A 14205-nucleotide genomic window follows, 5' to 3' on the forward strand; every position below is an offset into this window, starting at 1 on the left:
TGCTCAAAATGTTTTTTTATGAAACCACATTCAAGTGTTGATAAAAAGAATGCATGAAGCTAGAATACATGTTTTGTTTAAAAGTAGAGGCTCTTTTCTTTCTTTTGATATATTTCATGGTCAGATATTCATACAACAAAATATTCTGGGGCCACGGAAATTTTTGAATGATCAAAAACACAAAACAAAGAGTTAACATGCTGTGTTTATTTTAATAACCCTTTGAGTATAAAAGATGGCCTGGCCTGTCGAGCTGCTGACATTGCTTTAATCTAATCTAACTACGGTCATTTCCACTGTAGTCCAGGAGCAGCGCTAAACCCGTCACACAACCCCACCGTTTCACCAGCTGACTCAAAACCAGATCAGAGCAGGACAGAAGCCAACGTTTGAGAACTAACCTTCCAGCATCAATATTTGATGACAACAGTAATATTTTAATTGAGTCAGGAGGCTTACACATTTTTTTTAAATGATAAAACATCATACATTTCTTTAGAAAGAATGAGCATCAATTTACCATGAAATGCTGCGATCTCTGCCTCAACAAAGACAGGAATCATATATGAAGTTCTTCAAGCAGTCTCTTGTGTTTAATCATATGTGTATTTAGTATTGCAATGGTTAGCATAAGTACACTCTCAAAAAAAAAAGACTACAAAATTGTACCTTTTCACTGGGGTGGGACCCTTAAGGGTACATTTTGGCAAGTTCGGTCCTAGAGAGCTGATGTCCTGCAGAGTTTAGCTCCAACCCTACTAAACCACCACAGTATAAAACTCATGGCTCCCAGCATGCATTGCAGCATTAAGTTGAGATTCATATGCTGACTCTTGATATCTGTGTGCGTCTAAACTTTTTTCTCCCTAGAATCTATTTAAAATTCAGAATGCCTGATCTGTGGCAAGAAAGTATTGATGGTGAATATTATTTATTAATATTTTTGGTCAGTGATGAGTTTAGTCAACCATTTTTCTTCATGACAATTTTTGTTTACGGCTTCTTTTGATTTGAACAGATTTTGTATTTTGTTAACACTGTAACAAAAAGCACAAACTCACGTAAAAATCTAAGAGTCAAACTGGCCAACGAAAGAAAACACTGATCTCCATAATGGCGACCAAATATTGTGATCGCAACCGAAAGCTATTTCAAACACTCAGTGGTGTCTGAAAGTGAGAGTTCAGCTGAAAATGGATTTAAATATCTTTTAGATGTGGAAGTTAGCTGGTAGTCTGATATGAAAGCATGGGAGATGAGTATCTATGTTCATAACCACTCCTCTGGACGAAGGCATTCGCTGGGTCAAAACCCCCTGACCATTGGCCCCGATCAAGCCCTGTGAGTGACAGTAGAAATCTTCTGACCCGAACACGCTAGTGATTAAAACTCTTCTGTGTTTTCCTCGGCTGTATTTTTTTCTCTGTCATGGACCCGTAGTTTTATGGCTGTGTTGTTACATTCAGTATTTTATGCGGTCAGAGTTGAATCGCTGAAGTGTTTGAGTCCTGGAGTGTTTCACAGGGCATCATAACACACAGAGAGTTTGTGCAACTTTGATTTGTGTGATTCAGAATCGCATCAGTGTGTTACTAAATTAGAAAGAGTTTGACGGGCCACATCTGGCTGGGTAGCAGCAGTGTAATTTATGAATTTATCTAGACAGAGATTACAGCAGAAGATCACATTTACAGAACAACACAAATACAGTAATGTGAGTAGTTAACCCTCTGCTGCTCTTCCTTTAGGGGTTGTATTGGTCATAAGTGACCGGACACCTAAAAATCAAACTTCCTCCACCCCAGTAAAACCAATGCAATTTATTTTTCTTCAATAATATTTTTTTCTTTTTAATTTTGTATTTTGAGATGATTTGATGGTATTTTTTTATATTTATGCAATAATTATGGTCTATTTTTGCCATTGAAAATTATACAAACATTTTTTTTTAAAATTATTGCAGTATTTCAGGTTAAAATAGAGACAAGGCCTTCAAAATAATTATTTTGAAGGCAGATTAGCCCCTCTTTTGGAATTATTTAAGAAATCCTGCAACCATGTGTGTAACCACTAGTCTCTATGGAGAGGCTTGAGAATTCACTAGTTCTCTTTTGAACACATTTAATGTTTTTTTGTTTTTTTGCTGGATTGGAAAATATTTAAAAAATCCAAAGACTATTTATTATAAAGTTTTAGATATTTTTTTGTTTGTTAGAAATATAGATTTTTTCTGTGAATTTGTGTTTTTGCAGATTTCCCATTAATTTCCTATGGGGGTCATTTTTGACCGAAGAGCACAAGTGGGAGTATTTTTTTATGACCCCTTAGCATGCTCGAATCATGACCCCAATTTTTTTGTGTGTTCCCTAATGCTAGAAAAGTCACCAAGTTTCATATCATTCTGATGAAGCTGTGATTTTGAACATTTCAAAACAGAAAGTTTTCCGGTCAGGGATGACCGAAGAGCACCAGAGGGCTAATGTACAGAGATTAGTAGATGCAGCGATGTGCGGACAGACAAACTGAAATGTAACATCTCAGGGTTTGTAAAGGTAACATGTATTTGAACAGCTTGCAGAGGAGGATCATGGGTAGAATCATTCCTGTCCTGTTTCCACAGGCAGCGCTCTGGACATCTCAGACGTGACTCTGATAAATCCAGACCCGGTCGTGTCTTCGGCGAACCTGCCGTCCCTCCTGTGTGTGAGCAGCGACTGGACGGCTTCTGGCTCCAGTTCGCTGAGTTTGGGCCACGAGTTTCCGGATCTGGACGCTCATGTTTTGAGCACTGAGCCGGACCGAAGCCGCCACTCGGCTGCTAAAGTCAAGTGGATGTCCCGCAATCACACCTTTGGAGCGTTTTACTGCCAAGTCAAAAACTCCAACAGAAGTAAAATCTACACCTACAAGATGCTCCACGAAGGTAAATCTGACGGCCAAGCTTTGGCTTCTTTGAAAGGAAATCTTTGTTTGTAATTCTCAGGCTGCGTTCTTTTTCTTCAGCTGCGTTCTTCCCTGAATCTCTGACGATCACTGTTAACGAAGGTGAAGATGTTAACATCTCTTTCACCACAAAGACATATTTACCAGAGGACATAGTCATCTACAAAAACGGTGGGAACTCTGAACTCATGAACAAACATCTGTGCTTTTTATTGTGACACACCTTGAGAAATTAGAACGATTACTTTTGTAGACTTTTTGTTGTTCTAGCTGTTGTTTTTTGTTTTTCAGGACTTTTTGAACACTCATTACCCAAAGACGACATCAAGGACATCATTCATTACCCAATAACCAATGCAAAAGCTGAAAGCCATGCTGGATTATATGCCATCCGTTACATTTCTGGAGCTCGGTTCAGCTCAGCGATAACCCGTCTGATCGTCAGGAGTGAGTCCTTCAGTTCATGCTCTCTTACACAATGCCACAGTCACTGAACACACTCTCTAGTAGATGTTTAAATCACAAGTCATGACTGTGAGATATTCTCTACATTTCTGGGAGGAGCCCTAATAAATTTGTCTGGACAAAGTTCCCGTTCCAAAGGTAAAAAGCTCAGGTGTTTTCCGCAGAATGTTGTGTAACGGTCAGTTGTTGTGCTAACAGGTTGTAAAGCTGGTTTATGGGGAGTGAACTGTAAGAAAGCGTGCCAGCCCTGCACTAATGGAGGCGTGTGTCATGATGGGACGGGAGAATGCATCTGCCCCCCAGGCTTTAAAGGACCCACCTGTCAAACCGGTAACGCTCATATTCTTCACCAGTGAAGTGTGTGCCAAATTACTAGAGAGAAGAGCGGAACCACCCCAGGGGGGATGGATACCATCTCTTTTTAACAGGTCTGGTCTGCCCCAAAAACTTTTCCAATTGTCTATGAACCCTATGTTATTCTGCGGACACCACTTAGACAACCAGCCATTGAGTGATGATAGTCTGCTAACTATCTCATCACTCCTTTTTACAGGGAGCGGTCCAGAACAAAAAACAGCCTCTGACATCGAACTAGCGAGCTCACACACCTCTTTAATGTTAATTTTGGTGATCTCCGACTAGTGAAGTCGAACATCATTAGTGCCGACGTGAATAATAATCTTGGAGAATTTACGATTAGCTTTAGCCAGCACTTTTAAATGTGCTTTGATGTCAGGTGCTCTGGCTCCCGGTAAACATGTGACTATGGTGGCTGGTGTCTCTATCTTCATGTTCCGTGTAATAGAATCGCCAATGACTAGGGCACTTTCAACAGGACACTCAGTGGGTGCTTCACTGAGAGGGGAGAACCTGTTTGACGGAAGAGCTGTGTTTTGTCCCGAGACTATAGTGTGGTTGTGTGTTGTGTCATGTGTAGTGTGTGTTGTCTCGTGTGCAGTGTGTGTTGTGTCATGTGTAGTGTGTGTTGTCTCGTGTGTGGTGTGTGTTGTCTCATGTGTAGTGTGTGTTGTCTCGTGTGTAGTGTGTGTTGTCTCATGTGTAGTGTGTGTTGTGTCGTGTGTAGTGTGTGTTGTCTCGTGTGTGGTGTGTGTTGTCTCATGTGTAGTGTGCGCTGTGTCGTGTGTAGTGTGTGTTGTCTCGTGTGCAGTGTGTGTTGTCTCGTGTGCAGTGTGTGTTGTCTCATGTGTAGTGTGTGTTGTCTCGTGTGCAGTGTGTGTTGTCTCTTGTGCAGTGTGTGTTGTCTCATGTGTAGTGTGTGTTGTCTCATGTGTAGTGTGTGTTGTCTCGTGTGTAGTGTGTGTTGTCTCTTGTGCAGTGTGTGTTGTCTCGTGTAGTGTGTGTTGTCTCATGTGTAGTGTGTGTTGTCTCATGTGTAGTGTGTGTTGTCTCGTGTGTAGTGTGTGTTGTCTCGTGTGTAGTGTGTGTTGTCTCATGTGCAGTGTGTGTTGTCTCGTGTGTAGTGTGTGTTGTCTCATGTGTAGTGTGTGTTGTCTCGTGTGCAGTGTGTGTTGTCTCGTGTGCAGTGTGTGTTGTCTCATGTGTAGTGTGTGTTGTCTCGTGTGCAGTGTGTGTTGTCTCGTGTGCAGTGTGTGTTGTCTCGTGTGCAGTGTGTGTTGTCTCGTGTGCAGTGTGTGTTGTCTCATGTGTAGTGTGTGTTGTCTCGTGTGCAGTGTGTGTTGTCTCGTGTGCAGTGTGTGTTGTCTCATGTGTAGTGTGTGTTGTCTCGTGTGTAGTGTGTGTTGTCTCGTGTGCAGTGTGTGTTGTCTCATGTGTAGTGTGTGTTGTCTCATGTGTAGTGTGTGTTGTCTCATGTGTAGTGTGTGTTGTCTCGTGTGCAGTGTGTGTTGTCTCGTGTGCAGTGTGTGTTGTCTCGTGTGCAGTGTGTGTTGTCTCATGTGTAGTGTGTGTTGTCTCATGTGTAGTGTGTGTTGTCTCGTGTGCAGTGTGTGGCGAGGGCCGCTTCGGAAGCAGCTGTAAGGAGCGCTGTGTGGACGGATTCTGCCGCTCGCTGGTCTTCTGTCTCAGAGATCCGTACGGATGCTCCTGTGCGTCAGGATGGAAGGGCCTCAACTGCAGCGAGGGTGAGTTCACACACAGGAGGACGTTTCATTGTGTAGGGTTAATTTAATATCCCTCATTTTACTGTCTAAATGATGTTAATAAAGGTAGAACTGTGAACTAGTGTTGCTGAAGTGAAACTAGTGTGTGCAATGAAAATAAAATATATTATTCTCTTTTCATTTTGATTAACTAAAATGTGAATGGTATTTTATTGCAGCCCTAATCTGTTAAAGGGTTAGTTCACCCTAAAATGTAAATTCTGTCATTAATGACTGAGCCTCATGTGGTTGGACACCCGTCAGACCTCCGTTCATCTTCAGACACAAATGAAGATATTTTAGTGTAAATCTGATGCTCTGAAAGGCCTCCATTGGCTCAACTTTACACTCTCAAGACCCTTAAAAGACACTAAAGACTAAAGTTACAAAGTCCATCTCACTACAGTGACTCTACAATAACTTTATGAAGACGAGAATAGTTTCTGTGCGCAAAAAACCCTAAATAACGACTTAAATAGTGATGACGATTTCAAAACACGGCATCATGAAGCTTCGAAGCGTTATGAATCAGTGAGTCGATTCAGCGGTTCAGAGCGTTATGAATCAGTGAGTCGATTCAGCGGTTCAGAGCGTTATGAATCAGTGAGTCGATTCAGCGGTTCGGAGCGTTATGAATCAGTGAGTCGATTCAGCAGTTTGGATCGCCAAATTTCAGCAGTTTCGATCGCCAAATTTCAGCAGTTTCAACCGAATCATGATTCGACTCACTGATTCATAACGCTTCAAAGCTTCATGATGCCGTGTTTTGTAATCGTCATCACTATATAAGCCGTTTTTTTGCGCACAAAAACTATTCTCGCCGATTCATAAAGTTATTGTAGAGCCGCTGTAGTGAGATGGACTTTGTAACTTTAGTCTTTAGTGTCTTTTAAGGGTCTTGAGAGTGTAAAGTTGAGCCAATGGAGGCCTTTCAGAGCATCAGATTTACACTAAAATATCTTCATTTGTGTCTGAAGATGAACGGAGGTCTGACGGGTGTCCAACCACATGAGGCTCAGTCATTAATCACACAATTTACAGTTTTGGCTGAACTAACCCTTTAAGACTCTGTGGTCTTCTGATTTCAGCCTGTCCGTCCGGTTATTACGGCGCCGGCTGTAAACAGAAATGCGAGTGTGAACAGGACAAATGCAATCGCTTCAGAGGATGTGTGTGTGCAGGCAGGCATGGAGCTCGCTGTGAGAAAGCAGGTGACAATCATTTATTTCAAAGTGAGTGTTTCTGGGAGATCTCTGGGCTGAATCCATGTCTGTGTGATTTCTTTGAAAGACACCAGACCTGTGATCGTGAGCAGTCTGAGAGACATCGAGTTCAACTCAGGCGCCACATATACGGTCAACTGCTCTGCGTCAGGTCAGCCCGCTCCTTTACACGGGGAAATCACTCTGGTCAAACCGGACAAATCCACTGTCTATGTGAGTCGGATCGCAGAGACATCAGTCTCTCAGTGAAATCTGCTTCTGCGTTACTCAAAGGGAAATGATTCCTCTCTGTGTTCCTCAGGCAGTGGACACACAGACAGAAAATGACCAAACCACGTCCACATTCAGGGTGGAGAAGATCCCTGTATCGGCCGCTGGACGCTGGCTGTGTCAGGTCAAAACCACACACTTTCAGGAGGAGAAAGAATTCATGGTGAATGTCAAAGGTGAGATTCTTCAACCGTCTCATTTCCTTCCCAAAGTTCCTTACAAACATAACAGAGTGTTTTCACAAGCCAGAAGGTTGTATGCTATTGTGGGAATATTAATTATAACTATTTAATGTGGCAGGTAAGCATACAAAAGAGGGAGTCAAAATAGTCTCCCTTAGATTGCTGGGTTTGCCTGTAGAACATAAAAAAAAAAAAGATTAATATGCCTATAATAATTAGATTATAATAATGAGTGTGTGCTTTCATGCTGGTCTTAGCAATGGCTTAGAACCTGAGCGTTTGGACGGACAGAAATCTGTGATTCCCTCTTCACGATAATACGCTAAAACACAGAGACCATGACATTCGGGTGAATCCGGTTCCGGTTCCGGTTCCACTGTGTCTGGGATTCAGACACAAACAGACACAAAGACACTGACTGCATAATGTGCATTGCAATATGTTCATGGCATTCAGACCGACTTGTTTTTAAACTGAATCTCTTTTGCCGCCTCTGTGCCTCATTGAAAACACTCCATGTCATGGTAAATATGGCTTCGGGGTCCTTCATTATGGTAATAACTATCAGCGCCATATGTTTGTAAAATTATATAAAATTATAAATAAATGAATTGCAGCCCGGGCGGTCTGATAATTAGTGAGGTCTAATGTAGAACTTTTGTGAAGTCTAAAGGCCCTTTCACACCGGATGGGGAACGAAAAAGACAATATTTTGTGTGCGAATAGTTTGCTGAAATCAGACGTGAGTTTGCAACGTCTGTGGCGTTTCAGAGCCCCAACATTCCCAAACATTCACAGCGACAGCTGAGAAAACACAGACACTTCCTCATCCAGTGAAGATGAGCTTTTCATTTGATTTAAAAGACTGAAGAGAAGGTTTTGTGTGCACCCAGTGTTAAAGAACAGAGCGTCTGAAGGGGCTAAAGCTTGATCATGGCCGCTCCCGCTCTTACTGGCGGATTTACTGGGAGAGTTTGAGGAGCTCCTCCAGAGACAGTAGCAGCGCATCTGACCAGGTTTTAGAAAAAAATCGACAAGTTTTAACTCAAAAGGTGAAGTTCTGGTTGTGTGTAGCCGACAGTGTGCAAACACAACTACAGCTGTAATCTCATGAGAAATACGATACCTGGCAAAGGCTAATGTTGAGTGAATAGAGAATGACATCAACTGGACATTTCATCGCCTTTGTTTCCTTGTATGTGATTGGTTGAAGCCTTTTCTGTCGCTGCAAGAGTTTAAAAAAAAAAAATCGACATTGAAATGGAAAAAAGAAACATCGTTTTTTCACCGCAGCACATCCGCGTTCGGTGTGGAAGCTCTCATTACACACACAGCTGATCAAAACATAAAACCATCACACGAATTATTCACGCATCAAAATCGCTCCAGTGTGAAAGGACCTTAAAGCAGGAGATTATTGGCATAATGCAAGCAATATCAAGACAAGAGAGAGGAAAATGTTTTTATGTTAAAGGGTTAGTTCACCCAAAAATGTAAATTGTGTCATTAATTCCTCACCCTCATGTGGTTGGACACCCGTCAGACCTCCGTTCATCTTCAGACACAAATGAAGATATTTTAGTGTAAAGCTGATGCTGAGAAAGGCTTCAGATAGGCCTCCATTGGCATTCAGTACATTTACACTCACAAGACCCATAAAAGGCACTAAAAACATTACAAAGTCCATCTCACCACAGTGACTCTACAATCATTTTACGATACGACGACAATAGTTTTTGTGCGCAAAAAAAAATCTAAATAACGACTTTATTCAACCTCTTCTTGTCTTCCGTGTGTGTCTCCACGACGCATGCGTGAGAATATGAGCAGATCCGGCGTTCAGACACATGACCCAGAAGAGATTTGTTCACGAGCAGAGGAAGACGCGCGTATCTCAGCTGTTGAATTCTACACTGATCGTGCTTTAGGTCTCGCTGTAGTTCTCAAAATCAGGCTTAAGTGAGCATTTCATGGATTCCCGAACGCCGGATCTGCTCATATTCTCACGCATGCGTCGTGGAGACACACACGGAAGACAAGAACAAGCTGGATAAAGGTGTTATTTTGATTTTTTTTTGCGCACAAAAACTATTGTCGTTGCTTCGTAAAATGATTGTAGAGTCGCTGTGGTGAGATGGACTTTGTAACGACGTTTTTAGTGCCTTTTATGGGTCTTGTGAGTGTAAATGTACTGAATGCCAATGGAGGCCAATCTGAAGCCTTTCTCAGCATCAGCTTTACACTAAAATATCTTCATTTGTGTCTGAAGATGAACGGAGGTCTGACGGGTGTCCAACCACATGAGGGTGAGGAATTAATGACACAATTTACATTTTTGGGTGAACTAACCCTTTAATTTCCAGAAGCAGCTCACTAACATCAGAAGGTGTGTGTTGTTTCAGTCCCGCCGCGGCCTCAGAATCCGCCCGTCCTGAACGGGAGCGGCCCTCATCACCTCCTGCTGCTGGCCAATCAGGAGCCCTACACCGGGGACGGGCCCCTGACCCAGGTCCAGCTCATCTACCGGAGGGCCAGCTCATCTACATGGGAGAGCGTCGAGGGTAACGGAGCTTCATGTGCTCAGAGTTTCTCAATGTGTGTGTGTGTGTGTGTGTTAGGGGCATCTGTAAAACAGCTGGAACATTTCATATCCGAGGTCAAAGGTGACTGTGTTGCTTTATGCAAATACATATTTCCATTGTGCAACAGAAAGATGATGTAGATCTGATGAGCTGAACTCATTTCTGATGGTTGTCATATACAGAACTAATTATGAGAAGTCATTGCTCCGGAAGAGTCACTGACCGCATCTGATGTTTGTGTTTCACTTCATGCTGGAGATTTTTCCTTATTAGCTAAATGTGTTTCATAAGTTTGTCATTTTCGAAGGCGCAAAGAAAGCAAATAGAACCAACACTCTAAAAAATGCTGGGTTAAAAACAACCCAGGTTGGGTAGAAAATGGACTAACCCATCAATTGGGTTGTTTTAAGCAAACATTTAACCCAACTACTGGGTTAAAATGACCCAATTGCTAGCATTTTTTAGAGTGCACTGGAAAAATATTATTTGCAGATATGCATTGATAAAATAAATAGAGTGTATACAGTGTGTGTGTGTGTGTGTGTGTGTGTGTGTGTGTGTGTGTGTGTGTGGACTGGTAATCCCTACGTTATGGGGACATAATGTCCCCACAAAGATGGCAATATCCGAAATCCTCGTGTGGGGACATTTTTGGTCCTCATGAGGAAAACAGCTTATAAATCAGACTATGTGATGTTTTTTGACAATGTAAAAATGCAGAATGTCTCCTGTGATGGGTAGGTTTAGGGGCAGTGTGTGTGTGTGTGTGTGTGTGTGTGTGTGTGTGTGTGTGTGTGTGTGATGGGTAGGTTTAGGGGCAGGGGCAGTGTGTGTGTGTGTGTGTGTGTGTGTGTGTGTGTGTGATGGGTAGGTTTAGGGGCAGTGTGTGTGTGTGTGTGTGTGTGTGTGTGTGTGTGTGTGTGTGTGTGTGTGTGTGTGTGTGTGTGAGAGAGAGATACAACAACAAAAAGGAAGAAGAATACACACAAAGTGGCAAATGTGAAGAGTGTGTTGTTTAGTTCTGCATGAGAAACCGATCTAAACGCAGCTGTGATGAACTCTCTGGTAAAATAATATTTGCAGATATGCATTGATAAAATAAATAGAGTTTATACAGAGTGTGTGTGTGTGTATGTGTGTGTGGGGGGGTTAGAGAGAGAGTGTGTGTGTGTGTGTGTGTGTGTGTGTGTGTGTGTGTGTGTGTGTGTGTGTGTGTGTGTGTGTGTGTGTGTGTGTGTGTGTGTGTGTGTGTGAGAGAGAGATACAACAACAGAAAGGAAGAAGAAAACACACAAAGAGGTAAATGTGTAGCGTGTGTTGTTTAGTTCAGCATGAGCTGTGATGAACACGTGTGTGTCTTTGGCCGTTATTCTTGCTGCATCCACTGATACTCAATATGTGGAGAGTCTGTGGATCTGTGTTTGGATGTTTAGCAGACACCAGATATGACTTAAACAGGACACATTTGTGTGTGTGTTGGACAGCGAGTGGCTCTATGGTGAGGCTGGACAATCTCTCTCCCATGACGCTCTACACCACGCGTGTGCAGCTGAGCCGCCGCGGACCGGGAGGAGCCGGCCAACACGGACCTGAAGCCACTTTCTCCACACGGATGCTCGGTAAGAACACACACACTCCACCACACCGGACATTCCCCCAGGCGGAGGTGTTAAAGAGCCTGTGCTGTCCTCAGAGCTGCCCATGGGTGTGAAACTGACCCCCATCAGTCAGACCTCGCTGCTCCTGTCCTGGGACGCGGCTCCCGCTGGGGACGCCTGGGGTTACGAGGTCTCGTGTCAGCTGGCTGGAGCTCCGGGAAGCGGGAGGACATTCCGGCTCCCGTCCAACTCCTCCAGCTTCCATCTGCGCGAGCTGAAGCCCAGACACCAGTACCAGTGCAGGGTCAGGACCACCAGCAGCTCCACAGATCTGGCCTGTCCCATCGTCAGCGCCTGGACGCTCAGCGACCGTAAGCATGATCCTAGCTTATACACCAATCAGCCATAACATTGAAGTGAGTAACACTGTTGATCTGTTAGTGGGTGGGATATATTAGGCAGCAAGGGAACATTTTGTCCTCAGAGTTGATGTGTTAGAGGCAGGAAAAATGGGCAAGAGTAAGAATTTGAGCGAGTTTGACAAGGGCCAGATTGTGACGGCTAGACGACTGGGTCAGAGCATCTCCAAAACTGCAGCTCTTGTGGGCTGTTCCCGGTCTGCAGTGGTCAGTCTCTATCAAAAGTTTCCCTGAGGCTGTGGCTCTTTCAGCAGATAATGCGCCGCCACAAAGCACAAATGCTTCAGGAATGGTTTGAGAAGCACAACAATGAGTTTGAGTCCAAATCGAGCATCTGTGGGATGAGCTGAACAAACAAGTACGATCCATGGAGGCCCCCGCCTCACAACTTACAGGACTTAAAGGATCTGTTGTTAACATCTTGGTGTCAGATACCACAGCACACCTTCAGGGGTCTAGAGGAGTCCGTGCCTTGACGGGTCACAATATTAGGTCATAATGTTATGCCTGATCGGTGTATATAACACTGTATGTATGCACATAAGCACTTGTACTGGGGGCTATCAGTGGTAGTTATTGTTTGGTTATGCGATGATCCCTCAGAGCTTCCTCCTCCTCCGGCCAACATCTCCACCTGGAACATCAGTGACAGCTCCGCCATCCTCACCTGCACGGTGGCCGAGGGTCAGTCCGTCTCCAGAGCCTTCATCCGCTTCCAGGAGGTGCAGCAGGTGGGGCAGGCAAACTACAGCCAGGAGGTGGAGCAGGCGGGGCAGACGGACTACAGACAGCTCGGCGTGCAGCCGCACCAGACCAGCATACGCTTCGAGCTCCGGGGCCTGAGGGCCGACAGCCTCTACCAGCTGGAGCTCTGGACCGTCAACAACATGGGAGAGAGTGTGGAGCGGCCCCAGATCAGCCTGCGGACGCTGACCCCGCAGGAGAGCGCACGTGAGTCTGTGCTGAGCCTTCCTATGGAGGAAGAGCCAGGTGCTGAAGTAAAGCATGGGATTTATGCTTATATTCTCCGTCATATTTACGATGTCTACGAGCGCTCTTAAAGGGATCGAACACTCAGACGCGGTTTACTCACCCTCATGTCGTTCAAACCTGTATGACTTTCTTCAAACTGTGAACAATAACATATTCTGAGAAATGCCCAAACTTTTGTTGTGTTCCACAGAAGAAAGAAAGTCATCAAATGATCACACATTGATCATTTCTGGGTGTTCCTTTAAGTCACTAAAGACAGAATGACAGATGAGACTCGCTGAGAGAGCAACACTGCCCTCTACAGGCACGGCTCGCTATCTGTTGATCAATGATGAACACAAGTCTCTAAACTATGGTCACACAACCTGTATGAAATAAATATTCACCTATATTACTGATCTGCTCATTTCAATTATCATAAAGTCATAATTAAGAGATAAAATGTTGAAAATATGATTTTAAAAGTCCTCATTATTAGGTAAAAAGTCGAAAATATGATTTTAAAAGTCCTCATTATTAGATAAAAAGTCAAAAATATGATTTTAAAAGTCCTCATTATTAGATAAAAGTATAAAATATGATTTAAAAGTCCTCATTATTAGACAAAAAGTCGGAAATATGATTTTAAAAGTCCTCATTATTAGATAAAAAGTCAAAAATATGATTTTAAAAGTCCTCATTATTAGGTAAAAAGTCGAAAATATGATTTTAAAAGTCCTCATTATTAGATAAAAAGTTGAAAATATGATTTTAAAAGTCCTCATTATTAGATAAAAAGTCGAAATATGATTTTAAAAAGTTGAAAATATGATTTTAAAAGTCCTCATTATTAGGTAAAAAGTCGAAAATATGATTTTAAAAGTCCTCATTATTAGATAAAAGTGTAAAATATGATTTAAAAGTCCTCATTATTAGACAAAAAGTCGGAAATATGATTTTAAAAGTCCTCATTATTAGATAAAAAGTCAAAAATATGATTTTAAAAGTCCTCATTATTAGATAAAAAGTCAAAAATATGATTTTAAAAGTCCTCATTATTAGATAAAAAGTCAAAAATATGATTTTAAAAGTCCTCATTATTAGGTAAAAAGTCGAAAATATGATTTAAAAGTCCTCGTTATTAGATAAAAAGTCGAAAATATGATTTTAAAAGTCCACATTATTAGATAAAAAGTAAAAAATATGATTTTAAAAGTCCTCATTCTGAGGTAAAAAGTCGAAAATATGATTTAAAAGTCCTCATTATTAGATGTAAAGTAAAAAATATGATTTTAAAGTCCTTATTATTAGATAAAAAGTCAAAAATATGATTTGAAAAGTCCTCATTATTAGATAAAAAGTCGAAATATGATTTTAAAAAGTCGAAAATATGATTTTAAAAGTCCTCATTATTAGATAAAAAGTCAAAAA

The 14205-nt window shown here is 42.3% G+C and overlaps 1 protein-coding gene across 1 annotated transcript in view; it reads left to right on the plus strand.

Moving 5' to 3' along the window:
- tek (TEK tyrosine kinase, endothelial) overlaps positions 1-14205 on the plus strand; it is a 31619-nt gene that overhangs the window by 3680 nt on the left and 13734 nt on the right. The window contains exons 2-13 of the mRNA XM_079814484.1: positions 2621-2923; positions 3004-3114; positions 3235-3390; positions 3607-3738; positions 5373-5510; positions 6617-6739; positions 6819-6964; positions 7053-7197; positions 9606-9764; positions 11270-11404; positions 11479-11754; positions 12406-12753. Of these exons, the coding sequence (XP_079670610.1) occupies positions 2621-2923; positions 3004-3114; positions 3235-3390; positions 3607-3738; positions 5373-5510; positions 6617-6739; positions 6819-6964; positions 7053-7197; positions 9606-9764; positions 11270-11404; positions 11479-11754; positions 12406-12753 (2172 nt within the window). The remainder of the gene's footprint in view (positions 1-2620; positions 2924-3003; positions 3115-3234; positions 3391-3606; positions 3739-5372; positions 5511-6616; positions 6740-6818; positions 6965-7052; positions 7198-9605; positions 9765-11269; positions 11405-11478; positions 11755-12405; positions 12754-14205) is intronic.

Source organism: Gobio gobio (assembly GCF_949357685.1).
Source record: "Gobio gobio genome assembly, chromosome: 4".
Classification (NCBI taxonomy): Eukaryota; Metazoa; Chordata; class Actinopteri; order Cypriniformes; family Gobionidae; genus Gobio; species Gobio gobio.